Raw genomic sequence first — 17,323 nt, 5'->3', positions numbered from 1 at the left:
ACTACCATCCGGTACTCTGGATTTGGGCTACTGCAATGAGCGTAGCATCGTCTGAGGTGCTCTGACTGGACTAGGCGTCACGAGGCCCGTGAAGTCTCCCCATGTCGAGAAATGTTATAGTGATTGGGAAGCACACTTAGAGCATAGTCGAAGAGTACGATATGCTGCCCGCCATCCTTGGTCCTGCGCATCTGCCATCGGATTTCCAGGCCAACATGATGACGAGGCCGGTTATGATGCTGGTGGGAAGACATCAAGGAAGAGGTTCTGAATTGCAATGGCGACCATAAGCGCTCAAGGCAGCGACGACTGCCCTTACTGCTACGCAGATACATGTAGCAGGACAGTAGGAGTAGGAGAGCTCGTCATCAAGCCTGAGGCACACATTTCCCAACATTACATGGTCGTATAAATGTAGTCTCCTCTCGCTGTCCATACTTTGCAAGTTCTGTGCATCGCCACATTTACTCGAGCTGGCAGATATGTCATCGCATTCGGGCCATATTGCTCACTCGTTGGAGAGCCGAATTCGATCACATGTATTGTGACACAAATTTCGGTACCGAGCACTGCTTTGCACCTTCCCCAAGCTCTGCCAAAAATCACAGCACTGAACAGCGAAAATGAGCGCCACACAGAAGACAGTTGCGCAACAAGAGATCTTCGAGAGATCCTAAAGAAGCCAAGAATAACCAAAGTCCGAACTCAACCAGACCATTTCTGCAGCATTTCGTGTTTCAGCGTCCGTCTTCATCGACTTCACCTTCACCCCACCAGCCGCAGGTGCAAAGAAAAGCTCCAAGATGGCCGGATTAGTCTCAGTGCCCGACAAAGACATCGAATTCATCGAAGCAAAAGCAGGTGAAGTCTTCAAGCTCGGTCCAATCACATGTCGCGTGCTGGAAGATGGCTCTCACACAGGTACAGCTCTCACAATGCGAAGAAGACTGTAAATCATGCTAATGACCATCGCTCATAGACAACCGCATCGGCGTAGCCGAACTAACACTACCCCCCAAAACCCCCGGCCCGCCACCTCACTGGCACGAAATGCACGACGAAACATTCTACATCACAGCCGGCAGCGTACGCTTCCACGTCCCCGACCCAACCTCCTCAGGCTCCGACAAAAAGATCATCGACGCAAAAGTCGGCGATTATATCGTCGTACCAATTCGAGCTCCTCATACTTTCAGTAATCCGAATGATGAAGAAGCGAAAATTTTCTTCACGAGTACCCCGAGTTTTTATATAAATTATTTTAAATTGTTGAGTCAGTTGGCGAAACCGGATCAGCCTGTTCCGGCGGAGGTGAACATGCAGGCGATGGCGATGTTTGCTACTGTTTTGGCTGATAGGAAGCCGAGGAAGCCGGAGTGAGAGGGGAGAAATGCTGCTTTGGGAGGGAGGGTGGGCGTATTTGTATGGCTTCTGAGTACTAGGGCAGTGGGATATGCAATCCCACATGCAGATTGAAGTAGGTTCACAAACAAACGCAGCCGCCGAGTGTTGCGGCATAGGCGTTCTAGCCGCCGACTTTGAGAGGAGATATATCAAAGGGGTAACTCTACACTTCACCCATAGACCTGACACTGATCGACCTTGCGACTTTTTAAAAGCCCGCGGGTGGTAGTGGGGAGTGGATGATACAGCCGGGTGCAAAGGAGCCAAACTGCAAGACTTGTCATGCACGACGTAGATTCGCTGATCGTGCGTGTCGGTGTGATGATTCAGTACTACAGGAAGTGATCCTGCCCGACGCACGATCGCAGTTCTGCAGGCCACGTGCTCGAAATTATGGCGCTCACGCCCACGCTGCTTGTGAAGGAGACCACTGTTAATGCGAAAGTTGACACACCCCCACGTCAGGCCTCGCAACATTCGTGCATGGGTTGAGATATGAGTAGGATTGCTGCAGTAAGGAGATCAATGCAATGTGCAGTGTCCGGCGACACTTTGCCATCCCCATCTTCGTAACCCGAGTGTTACTATGTATAATTCTATTCGGCTCTTGGTGTTTTCAACGGACCACGACTGGCACGAGGTAGAGAACTCTAGGTTCACGACTGTCGAAGAAAGGCAGCAGCTAGGAACGTCAATGTAAATGGTCCTACTCGTGATAAGGTCTGCCATCTGTGAGCCAGCCGATGTTATTGTTATCAGTCCGCGCCTGATGATTTCCCATGAACAATGGCGGCTAATGCGTCAAATGCGCTGTGCACGGTTACTGAATAATGCTAACGGACAGAACGTCGCCAATCGTGTTGCCTGATACTGATGGGTAGCGGCACAGTAGACAGCGTGTGCGATATATTGCCATCTGGAAGGAGCTGGTGCTTCTTGGCTGAAGTGGGATAACGTTTCGTTTACGTGCATGCCGGGCTCGGTATAGAGACCGAGTCCGCATGGCAGACACAAAGTTCTGGTTGTTTGTCCTTGTCAAGCACAACTGAATGTCCATTCTGGCGGCTAACGCGCTGAGGGCGCTCTTCGAAACCAGCAGTCGAGCACCATGCCATCTGGAAGGAGGCTCAAAGCGCTGATCCTGCTTGGCTGAAGTGGGATAACCTTTCGTCTACGTGCATGCCGGGCTCGGTAGTCCAGTTGAGAGAGGCCACATAGCAGTTGTTCGTCTTCGTTCAGGACAACTGAATGTCCATAATGGCGGCTATCGCGCTGAGCGCGCTCTTCGCGCACAGCGCGGGTAACAGAAAATTCGAGAGTTTGGTTACAGACCACTGTGCAAGGAACCTTCAACCACATCTGAGCTCTGAGTGGCCACTGTGGTGACCCATTTTGCAGCTGCAGATGCTCGAGCAGGTTTATACTTTGATCTAGTCCGGGCCGCTTGATTTTGGCGTCTCGTCTACCTGCATGCCGAAGCCGTAGTGGCCAACCTGGTTGTTGCTGGATCGCACGATCTCTTGCGATAGTGCCCGTTGCCGTCAGACGAGGACGTTCGTCGAAGTCATGCTGGTGAATATGTTGACGTCGCGAGGCTATGTAGTAGCGGTCAGGCGTGCGAGTGCGTGGGAAGTGTCAGCCGCACCCGGCGGGGAGTGCGGCGATCTGATTTTTGACTTTCGCTTGATTGCATGAAAACGCGGCATGTCATGCCGGACATCGAGCCGCGCGAGTCATGGCGGATGGGATCAGAGTCGCATCAAGTAGACTCGAGAGCCTTACCCACCAGAGCCTTGCACTCTTCAGTCATGGGTATTTGCAGCGCCAGGTGATGTCCTTCTTCCGACATCTTGACCCACGTCTTCTTCAAAATTGTAACGATCTTGTCCTCATCATGCTTCTCCTTGAACTCATCGAATTGATCATCCAAGAATACGAGGCACGCAACATCTTCCAGCACTTGTACTTCAGGTTCGCCTTGTTTCAATCCCTCCTTTTCAACCAAAGCGATGCATCTTTTCACATCGGCCTTGGGGTAGCTGGACTGCTCAAGGATCTCTCCCACAAGCTTGGCTTGACGTTTCTTGAGATGTGTCCTCCATGAGTGGTATCCTATCTTCGTCATGGGGAATTGAGATCGAGGGACCTCCCATCGGCGGAAGTGCTGGCCGCATATCGCAAGCTTCAAGACCTCTGAGGCTTCGGGTGCACGAGCCTGGAGATATCTCTCCATCTGCTCTGAGTAATGAGTTTCGTACGGGACCTCCGTGCCATCGGAGCGCGTGACTTTGTTCGGATCTTCGTTGTGGGCGTCGTAGATGAGCTTTCTCGCGTGCTCATAGTTGGCTCCCATCTTCTGCTATGTCTGCTTCGTTGAACCACGAGATGAGATGCGGTATCAGTGAAGCACTGGCAGCATCAACTGCTTATCGTTCGTCGCTTATCCATTGGAGCTTGGCATGTGCACGGACTTGGCGGACGACCCACCTCCGCGAACGGAAGATGGTGACGTCTGTCCCGATTTCTTCTCAACCGCATCACCCGCATCATTGTCAGGTCACCATAGACGACATTTTTCTGAAGGCCCAACGTTGGCATGAAGCTCTCGATATGTACTCATCACCACGCGGCGTGCAATGGCGCATCTGCATTCAGCCGGTTCAAAGCGGAAGAACACACGCTGAAAGACGACAAAAAGTCCATGCAACCAATACGATTGTTGGTTCGGAGTGGGTAATGCGAATTAAGTGATGGAACAAGCAACAAAACTAGCGTCTTGGGACCGGAGACGCCTACATGGTTTGAGGATTCCACTATTTCCCGTCGCCATCGACTGCTTGCTTTGGCGGTCTTCCATTTGCTAATACGTCGTAAAATTTCTCCTTCTTCGGGCTAATGGTACCAAGTACATTCCACATTGCTTGCATCTTTCTTGTCACAAACGACCGGGTTGTCTTTGCTTTGCTTCGCTGTGCTTGTCCTTACTCTCCTTCAGCATGAGCACTCTCGAAGAAGGCCGTGGCCGAAAGTGGCAACAGGCAGACAGCACTTTAGGACCACATACTGATCCACCGAAACTGGAACCCGAGACGAGTCCAGCTAGCTCCAAGATCACCTCACCACAATCTAAACAAGATGAAACCACAATACTCGACTGGAATGGCCCCGATGATCCACGAAGTCCATACAACTGGAGTAGCACTCGCAAATGGATGACCGCTGCTCTCACTCTCTTTGGCACATTTATCCTTACTCTCAATGGCACGGCTATTACCATAGCAGCTGAGGAGATCAGCACTGAGTTCAACATCGAGGACAGTGCTACTTTTAGCAATACATACTGGATGGTGTTCAGCTGGAACATGGGTGGCGCTTTCTTCGTGCTCTTCTTACCTTTGCTCGAGGACTTTGGCGTCAGACGTCCATATCTGTCCTTCTATGGCCTCTTCCTAGCAATGATGATACCGCAGGCAGTTGCACAGAATTTTGCCACGTTGATCGTAACGAGGATAATCGCTGGCGGCAGCGTGGCTGTGCTCGCCAACACGATAGCGAGTGCCATTCCGGACATGTGGGAAACCGACGAAGCTCGTAGCGTTCCTGTCGGTCTCTACATCTTGCTTTATGTTACTGGTAACACAGCAGGACCTGTGATATTCTCTCCCGTCATGCAATTCATTGGAAATTGGCGCTGGATCTTCTACATTCAGCTGATCGTATACGGCGCAATGGCTCCAGTGTATCTCATCTTCTTGCCGGAGACGCGAGGTCATACCATTCTGGGCAACGAAGCTCGGCGCATACGCAAGGAAACTGGGAAGCCGATATACACAGCTGAGGAGACTCATGCACTTCAAGTCAGACAACGACTCATCAAGTCTGTCACGAGGCCGTTGTACTTGCTTTCCACAGAGCCTGTCCTCCTTGCAAGCACCATCTGGTCTGCTTTCGCGCTCGGCCTTGTCTTCGCATTCACGCAGTCCAGCGAGCAAGTATTCCAAGAGCTCTACGGCTGGAACTCTTGGCAGTGTGGTTACATCCAGGGCGCCGTTGTGATTGGAGAACTCCTCGGCTGGCCCATCACCATTTACGGGACCAGCCTGCACCTGAAGTCCGCTAAGAGGAATACTGAAGAGCCCGGTCAACCAATCCCCGAAGCACGACTGTATGTCAGTGTTTTGGGTTCCTTCTTGGGCATTACAGGTGGGATGTTTGTCTATGCTTGGACGTCCTTCGACTACATCCCTTGGATTGCTCCAGCGATAGGTTTGACAATGGTTGGGTTTGGCATCCAAATTGTCGTCTGCGTCATTGCGGACTACGTTGTCGATCTCTATGCCGCGTCAGATTATGCCGGTTCTGCCATCGCTGCCGTAGTTGTTGGCGAGCAAATCGTTGCAGCAGCACTTCCTCTGACCGAAGCCAGCATGTATACCAATCTAGGTTTCCAATGGGCGAGCTCCCTCCTGGGCTTTATCGCGCTGTTACTGAGCATAATTCCCTTGCTCTTCATCTGGCAAGGCAGGAAATTGCGGGAGCGAAGTCCTTTCATGAAAAGCGGCGGCCAGTCGATGGCCGTGAAGTCATAAGAAATCTCCGGCGTTCCAGCGTAATCCGCATATCTCGGATCTGGCGGTATTTGTATAGACATTGTAACATAGATGACATGAGTAATGACTTGAACGACGCGAGAGAAGGTCGATCTGCCGGTCTTGGCAATGAGAAGTACAGTTCTACCGTGCCTTCCGTGAGCTTGACTTTCCTGAAACACCGCGTCCTCGAACTTGAAACCACAACTGGACAAGAAGCAAGACAGGCATGCGTGGTTGCTGCAAACTGCATCGAGAAAGATCGGACGATGACGATGGAGACATTTGTTCACCAATTGAGGGCATGCCAACACACGGCAGGACCACGTCGTAGGCAACATGTTGCGTCACGAAAGAGTGCGTGACCACAAAATCGCACCACTCTATCCTCGAATATGCCAGCGATGCGATGGAAATCATGGCAGCAAGAAGTTCATCTCGATCTATTCCTGTCTTCAACCTGTCTTGTGTGCCGTGTCCAGAAGCCACTCGAGTCAAGACACCCGGTCCACAGAGTCTATTGACTTTTTCAAACAACGGCTGCCAAATGTCTTCCCAACTTCCAAGTTTCGAAGTCTGGAGGTTTGTAAAACTTGCCTTACAGAATTCTGGCAAAAAGAATGTTCCCAGAAAGACGGATCCAAATCTCTCTCTGCAAACGTCTCTCTCCCTCTCGCTATCTTGCCGATAAAGTGAGCATTGTGTTTGCGGAACCCGGCCGGCGACTGACAAGGTGCAACCCGATTTCGGGTAGCAGACACTGGTCATGGCATCCTACGACCTTCGACAAAGGTTGATAGTATCCGTCGTACTTCTTATTGTCTTTTTCCACGTTGGTACTCTTTTGGTTGTGGCATACGAACGAGAATATACTGTTGGCACCAGTCTACAACATGGCGAACGATAGAGGTATGTGACCACTCATATGGCATATAGCAGCAGACCGCGTCGGCAAATGCACATGTCACAAGTCAGACAGGATGCGCAGAAAGCTCACGTTGCTGACACCAAGTAGTTGCCAGTCGTCTCGATGCACTCCTCAGCATGACACCTCTCCGAACCACATTCAAAGACCGCCACCAAAGATCCGCCTCAACATCCAAAGTCCCTCGAACTCCTACCAGCGACCAACGTACCGACTCAGTCACCTCATCTCCATCAAAATACTCCTGCCACTCAGCCTCCTGCTCAACCACAATCTCCGCCTCCGAAGTCCCCACCCCAACAGACGAAACCCACTCTCCCCTCATCGTAATCGACAACGCCTCACCCACCGATACCACATGGACATCCAAATACCCCGAAAACGATTCAACAACCAAAACCCCCAACAACAACGAAAACCTCCCCCTCACAAACCCAACCCTCTCCCCCACCACCCCCTTCCAAAACCCCACCACAACCCTCTTCGACACCACCCGCCAACGCTTCCGCAACGGAATCTCCACCCTCGACAACCTCCTCCGCTACATGGAAGCCTACGGTCCCACAACCTGCAAATCCTACAGAAAAGGGATCGATTCACTGTTAGAGAATCTTGTAGCCATGGCGAAATGGTTAGTTGGGTACTTGGAAATGGCGAGGAGTACTACTGTCAGCATGGTGGATGAGTATGAATGTGGTGGTGGTGGTGGTGGAATTGGTGGGGATGAGGCTTGGACGAGGAGTGCGGTTGTGGGGTTGAGGGTGGATTTACATCAGTATTCGTGGAAGGTTATGAAGTTGACGATGTTGTTGAGGGAGGGAGGTGGCGGGGTGTGAGGGGAGGAAAACTTCGATGTAGGGTCAACGTGGATTAATTCATGGCGTTTTGGGATAGAAGGCTGGGTTGGGCGGCAGATTTGCTTTTGTGTTGATGTCTCTCGATGAGGATGAAGATTGGTGTACGATTACTGTGGGGATGAGCAAAGACTGAGACGAGTTTCGTTTGATGGGCGTGATGGGAAGGCAACTCTCGCTGAGTTTCTTTTGGTCGCTAGATACGATGTACTGCATGAATTATGCTTCGCTATGCAAGTCAGTCATGTCTTCAAAACGTCTTCGACAAATGCCACGCCGGCTTCGGCTTCTTGAACCACTGCCACTTATTATTAGAATAGATGATCTTGTTCGCCACTTCCTGATCATGCAACAACAATCTTTCTTCATATCCCCTCTCAGCAAAGACGTCCTCTTTCATCTTCTGCGCGCTACTGTCGCCCTTTCCCTTGTACTCCCAGTGCACTTCTTTTATTCCGCCAGGTGACATGTCGATCGACATGTTAGGCTCGGCATGTGAAGCATGGCCATCAATCAGATTCCAACCTATCAGCGGGCCTCCTGCTGCGATCCACCCCCGTGCGCGTTGAGGGTTGTATAGCTTCGCGGCTTTGGAGAATGTGATGAGGCGGTAGATGATAGATATGATACGTTGATACCAGACTTGAGCTTCGACGCCGCGGCCTGCAAGGTCTATTCGTGCTCGTACGGAGGAGTGGATGTACTCGTTGGTGTGTTGAAGAGGCTGCCCGGTCTCTTTGCCGGTGTCGTAATTCGTCTTCTCGTAACGACCAGGAGTGCGCACTTTGGCGCCAGTAAGGCTTTGAGGGAAAGTGTTGCTATCGTATACTTTCCCCATTGCCCAACCTTTGTAATCGTCGCCAGCTCTCGCTGTGGTGTAGTAGTTGCTCGTCTGGCGGAAACATGAGTCGATGAACTCGTCATCGAATTTGATCCAGTCGAGAGGATCGAACTTCTTGCTCGGATCGCGTGTATTGCCGCTCAACTGGTCCATCATCCAGGCCAGAGTGATGTTTGCGATTCCGTAGTCGTCGTACGAGCCTCCAACATTCGAATGTGCGCCCGGAAACCATACCTGCTTCATGCGAGTCTTTCCTCCTTCATCAAGCTCCCACACTGCGGGCGAGAATGGGAATCGGTGTTCGTCTAAAGCCAGCGCATGGAAAGCATTCTCCACAGAGTCGTTCAGCCTTGTGTCGTACCACCTATATTCCTTGATGAAAGCAGGCATCCCCAGGGTCCGTTGTATCAAAGGATTTACCGGGATACCGAGCGCTCCCACTGTATCCCAGACTCCGATGCATTTGATTTTGGCGTCTTGTGTAAGGCCGAGAGCAAGAAGGTGCTTCTTGTACTGTTCCATATATCCATCAATAGCACGAGGCTTCTTAGACCTTGCTATCGCTGGATCAGGCTGATTCAGTCTCGGGTCCAATTCGTCCTCAGGGTGTGCAGCGCAATAAGCGTCAAAGAATCTTGGCACATAGCCTTCTCGGCCAACATTCTCCCAATCAAGAAAACATTCGTAGAAGAACGGCATGGCTTTCCTCGTGAGGATGCCAACTGCGGTGATGAATCCGCCTAGACTGCGAGCGGTGAAAGCACCACGCGAAAAGCCGATCAGGAATATGGAATCAGGCCCGCTGAGATGATCGTCTTCGGAATAGTTGGTGCCCAGGAACCCGTAGGCTTCGCGTAATGCTTCGCTCAGGCCTAAGCCAGTGCCGCCTCCAACCATCTGGTCGTATAGGCCAATGCCAGTTCCAATACCGGATTGATAGTAGACGATTTGAGGATGCTTGGCATCATCTTCGGACATCATCGCTCGTGCTATGCGCGTCACGTTGGAAGGATTCTGAAGTTTCCCATTCTTGTAGCCGTTGTCTCTGTCCATCCAGGTTCCATCACAACAGATGATCAATTTCTTGGGCATTCTCGGTTGGTGTCTTGCTGCCTGGTCGGCGACAGAGTGTCGATGCTCCATTTTTGACTTGTGCCGTATATCCAAGTAGGCTGTCTGATCAGGGCTTCTAGCCTATGGCGGGAATGAAAGCAGGTGTCGATGTGCCTACCACGCGGAAAGTTCCCCGGCGTGGGCTCATACAGATATCTGCCAAGACCTTGTGTAATCTATCAGCTTTCACGATTTCCTTGTGTGTGGAGCTGCAATGATTAGAGAACAGAAGCTTGAGGTAGTGTTGCTGAATCTGGGACGCCTGTTCAATATATGACTGTACAAGCAGGACATAGACGCCATGGCGCGGGTATGCGTGACTCTATTGTACGTCGCACAGGATGAGGCTGTGAGATATTCCATCTCACAAGGAGGGCGTCAGGATGCGCCCCATATGTAGCCCTTGAGGCTGATGAGAGATGGCAGTAGGCGAGCGCGTGGAGGCATCCTTCGCGCCCGACCGATCAGCACTCTCCGCTCCACTGTCGTTCGGCGGACTATTGCGTGGCCTTCCTGTTCCGCCATGCTGCAGGGTGGCTCCAGTCATGCGCTGGATGCAGCGCGAAATGGACAAATGCGGTCAGCAAGCATCGCCCACTGGTCTCGCAAGCGAGTCAAGCAGAAGCCAAGTGTTGGTGAAGGACGGGAATCCCAAAGCGGGCGGCGCCAGGAACAGGCCGCCGCTGCCCAGACACTCGTATGCTTCCTTGCATACTCGAGTGGAGGTGTCGCCCAATTTTGGAGCAGCCCATACCCTCAGACAAGTCGCATGCTTTCAGCCAGCCACAGCGCCATGTACACACTTCTGCCTCACCTCCAATACAAAGGTACTATAGCTCACATGCGCCATGATGCTTGAACGTCACAAGTCGAATGAACCAGCGAGAACTACAGAGATGAGATCATTGAAGCGATGGAGAAGGGGCCATTCACCGGCCAGTAACAGAGCATGACGCGGCCGACAACTTTCGAACGCTGTGCCAGTAAGCATCTTGGGCAAACAGCGCCATGATCACCATTCGTCGGACTGAGTCATCGGCCGCGACTCAAGAGGAGCAATCCCTCTAGCAATAATCCGACATTGGCTCTGTCCTTGCTCCGGAGGCTTGTTGTAGGCGAAGCCCTGCCCGGTGGCAGCGCCAAGGTCTGTGTTGGGCGAGAGAAGTGCCCTCGCGAAAGACTATTGGGCGCCACGGACGCCTGGGATGCTGGCTCGCAAGTACACTCACTTGTTCTCTCACCTCTTTACTCGACTTGCTCATATGCTTCTTCATATGCTTTTTCACATGCTCCTTCACTTCCGTAGTTGCTCGCTTACTTGCGGTTTCCCTTGCTTACCGACCCAGGTGAGCAACTTCGTTCGCATGACCCTGTGATCAACAGGAATGCGACTCCGCAATCACAATGCATGCGTCGCGACAGCCTTTGCAATACACCGCACACACCGACAAGCATCACGATACGTCCGAGAAGTGAGTGAAGCTCGTCAGATGTGCATGGAAGCACCCCTAACGACGGCATTTTGAAGAAACATGAACTGTACAGCGAGGTAGAGACGCGACAGTGGAGAATTTGCGAATTTGCAACGAGGTCGTGATTGTGACCGGACAAGCACACGCACTAGACGAGATGCGGTTCGGCCTCATCAGAAAGGAGAGAAAACTGACCGCTGCGCAAAAACATCTGCGCACCAAAGAGTTGGACATCAACAAGATGCTCGAAGAGGTCGTTGCAGCTCTTCAGAAGCCCGCGAAGGCTCCTACTCATCAACTGACTGAATCTCAGTGCTCAACGACGGTTTCAAAGATTACACCAAGCGAGTCGACCATGAGGTGTATGACGACATTCACTCTGACGAAGCAGAGCTGAGCAATATGGACGAAAAGCAGATAGAAGAGTACTTTGCGACTCTCCCAGCGTTTCCGGACGAGCACGCCGAGTTGGTTGACAAGACGATTCTGAAGGCTGGAAGGACGCCAGGCCAGATCAAGGTGCAAGGCCAGGTCCAGACATCGGGCGTCAGCCTCCATCTCCTCGCTGCATACGCAGAGGTTGACATGACTGGCGCTGCGGAGACTGCAGACGTGCAACTTCAACTTAGCGTGTTTAGCGCCACTAGCGCCACTGCCTTCTGAAGACGACTTTGGATTTGCAAAAGTTTGCACGATAGACACCCCCACGACATCACTGTGTTGCCCACGCACACTTTCGGCAACAGATATCCGCCACGACAAAACACAGCGCACGCACCTCCCACTATCATTCACAATGGCAGCAGTACGCACAAAGGCCGCCGACAATTGAGATCCTGAAGTACTCGGATGCAGCCAGCATGGACGAGGGCCCGCCGTCAGACAAGGATGCTGATTCCTGCATCGCATCTTTCCGCCAGCGGCGTCGGTGAAGAGTGCTTTTTACACTGCGGCAACTGAAGCTACGCTTTACTACCGTATACAGAAGGTATGAAACAAGATCTGTGAGAGCTTCCGCCACGACGGAGCTGCTCTAGCAACGAACGTTCCGCATAACGCTATGAAGGTGTCGCGCAATCTTGGAACCAACCTTCAGGCTGCGACTCAGTAGAGGCACTCCCACTGGCCATGGCTCCGGTTCTCGCTAAGGGCTTGTTGGCGAGCGAGGCCCTGGCACATGGCAGGGTCAGGTTTATGTCTGGCTAGAGATCGACGAAGTTGCGCTTGCGGATTTAAGGCTGCTGTTGACCACGCGACACTGCGCCAATCTTTCTAGCGACAGCATTTCGACGACAGTCCACGACCTCTTCCAACCACACCGTTCGAGTTCACCTGACGACGCCTCCAACACTTCAATGTCGGCGCATAGCCTCTCTCGTGGACTGGACAGCGCGCATCTCGCGCATCGTCACAAAGCACGGCGCAACAGGCACAAGCCAATGAAGTCTTCGCGGATATCTTTCAGCGCAGCACTCTGGTGACACTGCAAGCATATATAAAGACGAGCCGCGTACTTCCAGCACGACCATGGAAACACAAGCGACCACCAGTCACGACATTTGCGAAAGCCCACGAAGTAGGACTCGACGCGCAGCGTCAATCCATTCGAGCGGTCACAGAGACCCCACTTCGCCTGCCTTCGAGATTGCCGTTTGCCAGGAACACATACCACAACAAGGAATTGAAAGACAAAGAGTCTCAAGCGATGACAGTTCATAAGGACACGGAGTTCAAACTTGCAGAAAAGACGGAAAAGCTAGTGTTAACACTCGAGCCTAAACTGTCAGCTAACGCAGAAACAACGCAGCATGATCGCCACGCCCTCTACCATCTGGACAAAATTCGGCGCGCCATTACGCACTTCTACACGTATCTGCACGGGTACATTGACGGTACAGACGTCGAGACAATTATCGCCCCGTTTAGTCAGGAGAGCACGAGACACGAGCTCCAGACTGATGTTATGCACGAATCCACGACAGCCCAGAAGCTCACATGCGACGTAATCTTTACGGCTACGTTTCGCTTGTTCTATCTTCTCGGTGCAGACACATGGTGTGCAGTCCCACTCCTGCTGTCGCAATCCACGTTGAGCTGATACACAACTAGGGAGAAGACCACACTTGCCCAGAGGCGTCGCCTGTTTGAGCAGCTCTACAGAAAACTACCTACCATACATGACGGACGTATTGCTCCATAGCTCAGAAGCGCATTCTGTCGATTCTGGGACGATCCACGCCAACAGTGACACCGATGGAACCGCACGAATTTATCAGGAATATGGAGAGTACAAGTTTGTTCGACAGCCACGCTACTGAAGCTATCCTTTCCCACCGCATACGAAAGGTCTGGAACTTCCCGGGGCCAGTTTACAAGATTCGGAAAAGCCTGCGCCATGGCGGAGCTGTCCAAGCGATGAGCCTTCCGAACAACGCTGTAAAAGTGCCGCTCGAGTCGCGGGCTCCCATGTGAACAGCCAAAGTTATGTTGGATCGAAGTGCCTTTGCAAAAGACTGATTGGAATCGTGGCCGCTTCAAATACTGGATCTGCAAACGCATTCACTTGCTCACTTGTTCCTTCATTTGAGTCTTCACATGCTTCTCCATCTGAAAGTCCACTTACTTATTCTCACTCGTTCCTCCACATGCTTTGTCACTTCTTCATTGACTCATTTGGTCACTTAGTTGCTCACCTACAGAAGCGGACAACCCTCACTTGCGTACACCTGTGCAAAGTGAAACTTTGTTTCTATTACCACAACGCTAAGGGCCGAAAAGGACACCGAGTCGAATTGTGGGCTTCGTCCACTGTCGAGTTGACTGACCGTTCATGCGGCTCGATAAATACGCAATGAGGTCGTGATTGTCACCGGACAATCCCACGCACTGACCTAGATTCGATTCGACCTCATCCAAATGGACAAAAAGCTGATCCAAGCGATGGAGAAACTGCGCCACCGAGAGGCAGAGGTCAGAAGCATACTCAAGGCCATGGTTGCGGACCGCACAATGTCTACGAAGGCCGCCAAACAACTCAGGAAGACCAGAGCCACCAGAGCCATCAGCGTGGACGACGACGACAATCTGTTCGTTCCACGGGGCGATCTCGATGAGCAGTTGAAGACAGCGGAGCTTGCCGTGACCGAAGCGCTCGAGAAAGTGACCAAGTGGGAGAAGAAAATTGAACAACACAAAGAACTTCACAACGGTGCGCAATCTGTGCTTTGTTGCGCTGATATGATCAATTACTGACCACAATGCAGTCTTCTGGAATGGCTTCAACGAGTACACCGAGCAAATGGACGAGGTCATGTACAGGCACATCTGCTGCAATGAATCGGATCTTGTCGCAAAGAGCGCAGACGAACTCTTCGTGTACTTCAACGAGCTTAGGACTTTCCCGAAGAAATATGCCGACCTCGTACAGGACACCATTCTCAAGGCAGGACGCACTCCGAATCAAGTCAACACGTCGGCCCTTGGCCTTCTTCCGGAGACCGCGGACACGGGCGACGATATGAGCGACGCAGAGGAAGAGGACGATGACGTGGGATTTCAGCGCTACGAGAATGACGAAGACTAGTCGAGAATGGCACATTTGACTGAGTAACTTGTGAGCCAAGTCATCGATTGCGCGAGAAGTGGATTTCAACATCGCAGAGGACAGAGGGCGTATTCCTCGACATTATGCCAGAGCAATCGCCAGCACGCATACCTCTCTCTGAGCAGACAGAGCCTCCCCTGCTCCCGTGCGTGGCTAAGGCTAAAATCGCGCCAGAAGGGACTGCTGGAGATCTACTTACCTGTGGGACAAGCAATCTTGAGTGATGGCTGCTCTCTCAAAGATAGCAAGGGCTCTATGCCGCTCAGCCTGGCAAAGCAACGCAAAAGCGCCGCAGAGAGAGTTCTAGACACGGACATGTGCAGCCTGCTCACGACTTTGGGGACTTTGTCAAACTGGAGCAGACTCTGGAGGAGCAACTGAAGAATCCGGCTGCGATGAAGTATATGGGTAGACCCCGTCGACATTCTCTACACCTGGGGTACAGAAACAACGACATCAATGTGCGATACGACTTCCTCCAGCGCGCGTGCCTAAGGCAAGGGCACTTCCCTACTAGATCTGCCTTCCCTCTATGGCCGGCATCTGCTGCCTTGCCACTTTTCTCCGCAAGTTCCTCCTCAGCTCTACAGTTTGGATCCTCCTACAGTCCTATCTCTCTCTCCCGAGCACTGCTTGTCCGACTTCGAAGATGTCACCAAAGCCAAAGCGAGAGTTCGACGAGGCGTTCACTGCTTCTCAAGCACCCGGCGAGCCAGATGAGCTGCGCGAAACCTGCAAGAGCTCATTCCAACCTGCAGAGGAAATTGTCGACTCTGCAATGCCAAAGCAGATTCTGAGAGAGCAGACGAAAAATCCAGATTCCTCGAAATATATGCCAATAACGATACTCTGTGCTGCTCATCTTGCCGAACGCCAAGCTCAAGACAGAGTCGAAGCTCTCTGCCATCGCTTCTGGGCCGGAGCATGCGACAGACAAGAACGCAATGTGTTGGGAAGATTCCTTCGACTGTCCCAGAATACAGATCCTGTCGATATTGTCTACGAATGGATTGCAGAACCGGCAGCAACCATGCGCGCAGAAGTAAAGCGTCCAAATACCACGATTGCTCGCGCTGAGAGAAGCCCAGAGACTATCACAACGATCACGGAATCCAGCAACGAAGATGATCACGCTGGAGGAAGCTCAGAGACTGTCACGGCAATCAGCAAATTCAGCAATGAAGATGATCCCATCGTTCTCTACGATACCGATGAATCGATCCCAGAGCCTCGCACACAAACACCTCCACGACAGCACGACGAGCCCTCTCAACACGACCCCATCGACTCTGACACTGATGATATTGGCACTGATTACGACATTTCTGCTGGCTCTTTTCTCACTTTGGCTCAGCGTAGGGCTGATATGCCAGACTTCCCCAACGACAACATCTTCGCAAAGTCACCAAGAACTGACAAGCTCATCTGCCCCATGATTGTCGTCAAGGGCGGCAAAGCAGTCATGTGTGCAACCGAGTTCGTAGAGGCACATTCCGGAAACTTCTTCAAGCACATCCGTGGACTGCACAAGGTCACCCACAACAGTCGCGGAACCGAATTCTTTGCGCTCTTCAAGCAGACGTCAGCCCTGATACTTGGCATGGCACTCAAACAGGAAGAAATGGCCAAATTGAACGACGTCTACTACGAACAAGGCATCGGAGCTGTCATGGACACGCTAAAAGAGCGCCGTCGCATGCCGGACTGCGTGGGATCCCCGACCTCGCACACCAAGTTACAGCAGACGGATCTCGTACGTGTCGCTGTACGCATTTTCAAGGACAAGCAATGGGGAAAGAAGACGCTTCTCCCAGCCATCCACGGCATCCTCGCGCAGTTCGAGCCAAAGCTCGAAAACGTCCGACCAGATGCCCTTGCACAGCATTCCAAGAACGCCTACGATATGGACACTGCTTGCTGGCCCTCGGAAGTGCTCGCCAGCCCCGACAGACAGTCCGAACAGGATTATGGTGTGAAGAAGACCAAACACGCGCTCAGGAAATCGTTCTCACACAGGCCAGCTGGGCGCACAGCGTCAATTTCAGAGTGCAGGCTGCATAGCCAGCTCTATGATAAGCAGAGAGTTAAATCGAGTCGTGCACATGCTAGCGTTAAAGAATTTTACCTCTGCTGTCTCTGCCGATGTCTCGAAAATTGTCCTGGTTTCGGTGCTCCTTTGTGTGAGAATATTGGGATCCGAGGCGCCGTCGAATGGAAGAGCGATGACTTCGATTTCTTTCCATCTCCGGGAATTGGATGTGCTCCAAGCCGACGCATGTAATCACCAGCTCGATGCTTCGTGGTTCACTGTGCCAGGAGATCGAAATGTGTACTTCGCTCACCTCGACCGCATTGTTTTTCTGTGCCACTACAGCTGATGGTACATTCTGCTCTGTTACGAGATCTCCATCACTAGTGGCAGGCGAGCCTGCATTTTGCCAGAGATTAGGTGCCAACATCGACACTCTCTGCACCAGGTAATGATCACTACGCCAATGAGTGTCCAAGAGCAGCAGACGAC

At 52.0% G+C, this 17,323-nt stretch overlaps 9 protein-coding genes across 9 annotated transcripts; 7 read left to right on the top strand and 2 right to left on the bottom strand.

Moving 5' to 3' along the window:
- Nucleotides 1-803: 803 nt before the first annotated feature.
- Nucleotides 804-1,380, top strand: RHO25_005336 (uncharacterized protein; the record flags this gene model as incomplete). Its single annotated transcript, XM_023596243.2, has 2 exons — nt 804-921; nt 980-1,380. 2 exons carry the CDS (start codon nt 804-806, stop codon nt 1,378-1,380), a joined length of 519 nt encoding a protein of 172 aa, XP_023457921.1.
- A 1,783-nt stretch (nt 1,381-3,163) lies between these two features.
- RHO25_005335 (uncharacterized protein) lies at nt 3,164-3,757 on the bottom strand (the record flags this gene model as incomplete). The annotated part of the gene is made up of 1 exon (XM_023596242.2): nt 3,164-3,757. One exon carries the CDS (start codon nt 3,755-3,757, stop codon nt 3,164-3,166), a length of 594 nt encoding a protein of 197 aa, XP_023457922.1.
- A 643-nt stretch (nt 3,758-4,400) lies between these two features.
- Nucleotides 4,401-5,993, top strand: RHO25_005334 (uncharacterized protein; the record flags this gene model as incomplete). Its single annotated transcript, XM_023596241.2, has 1 exon — nt 4,401-5,993. The coding sequence occupies one exon, from the start codon at nt 4,401-4,403 to the stop codon at nt 5,991-5,993; it is 1,593 nt and encodes a 530-aa protein (XP_023457167.1).
- Nucleotides 5,994-6,886: 893 nt separating this feature from the next.
- On the top strand, nt 6,887-7,754 carry RHO25_005333 (uncharacterized protein; the record flags this gene model as incomplete). The annotated part of the gene is made up of 2 exons (XM_023596240.1): nt 6,887-6,902; nt 7,009-7,754. The coding sequence occupies 2 exons, from the start codon at nt 6,887-6,889 to the stop codon at nt 7,752-7,754; spliced, it is 762 nt and encodes a 253-aa protein (XP_023457166.1).
- Nucleotides 7,755-8,022: 268 nt separating this feature from the next.
- On the bottom strand, nt 8,023-9,705 carry RHO25_005332 (uncharacterized protein; the record flags this gene model as incomplete). The annotated part of the gene is made up of 1 exon (XM_023596239.2): nt 8,023-9,705. The coding sequence occupies one exon, from the start codon at nt 9,703-9,705 to the stop codon at nt 8,023-8,025; it is 1,683 nt and encodes a 560-aa protein (XP_023457161.2).
- Nucleotides 9,706-11,130: 1,425 nt separating this feature from the next.
- RHO25_005331 (uncharacterized protein) lies at nt 11,131-11,861 on the top strand (the record flags this gene model as incomplete). Its single annotated transcript, XM_065602632.1, has 3 exons — nt 11,131-11,198; nt 11,255-11,265; nt 11,512-11,861. 3 exons carry the CDS (start codon nt 11,131-11,133, stop codon nt 11,859-11,861), a joined length of 429 nt encoding a protein of 142 aa, XP_065458704.1.
- Nucleotides 11,862-12,903: 1,042 nt separating this feature from the next.
- RHO25_005330 (uncharacterized protein) lies at nt 12,904-13,398 on the top strand (the record flags this gene model as incomplete). Its single annotated transcript, XM_023596238.2, has 2 exons — nt 12,904-13,253; nt 13,308-13,398. 2 exons carry the CDS (start codon nt 12,904-12,906, stop codon nt 13,396-13,398), a joined length of 441 nt encoding a protein of 146 aa, XP_023457160.1.
- Nucleotides 13,399-14,114: 716 nt separating this feature from the next.
- On the top strand, nt 14,115-14,781 carry RHO25_005329 (uncharacterized protein; the record flags this gene model as incomplete). The annotated part of the gene is made up of 2 exons (XM_023596237.1): nt 14,115-14,406; nt 14,462-14,781. The coding sequence occupies 2 exons, from the start codon at nt 14,115-14,117 to the stop codon at nt 14,779-14,781; spliced, it is 612 nt and encodes a 203-aa protein (XP_023457159.1).
- Nucleotides 14,782-15,451: 670 nt separating this feature from the next.
- On the top strand, nt 15,452-17,083 carry RHO25_005328 (uncharacterized protein; the record flags this gene model as incomplete). The annotated part of the gene is made up of 1 exon (XM_023596236.1): nt 15,452-17,083. One exon carries the CDS (start codon nt 15,452-15,454, stop codon nt 17,081-17,083), a length of 1,632 nt encoding a protein of 543 aa, XP_023457158.1.
- Between the last annotated feature and the right edge of the window lie 240 nt (nt 17,084-17,323).

The sequence above is a fragment of the Cercospora beticola genome, chromosome 3 (assembly GCF_033473495.1).
Source record: "Cercospora beticola chromosome 3, complete sequence".
Taxonomy (NCBI): domain Eukaryota; kingdom Fungi; phylum Ascomycota; class Dothideomycetes; order Mycosphaerellales; family Mycosphaerellaceae; genus Cercospora; species Cercospora beticola.
Note: the sequence above shows the minus strand (reverse complement) of the source record. Positions and strands in the feature narration are given on the sequence as shown.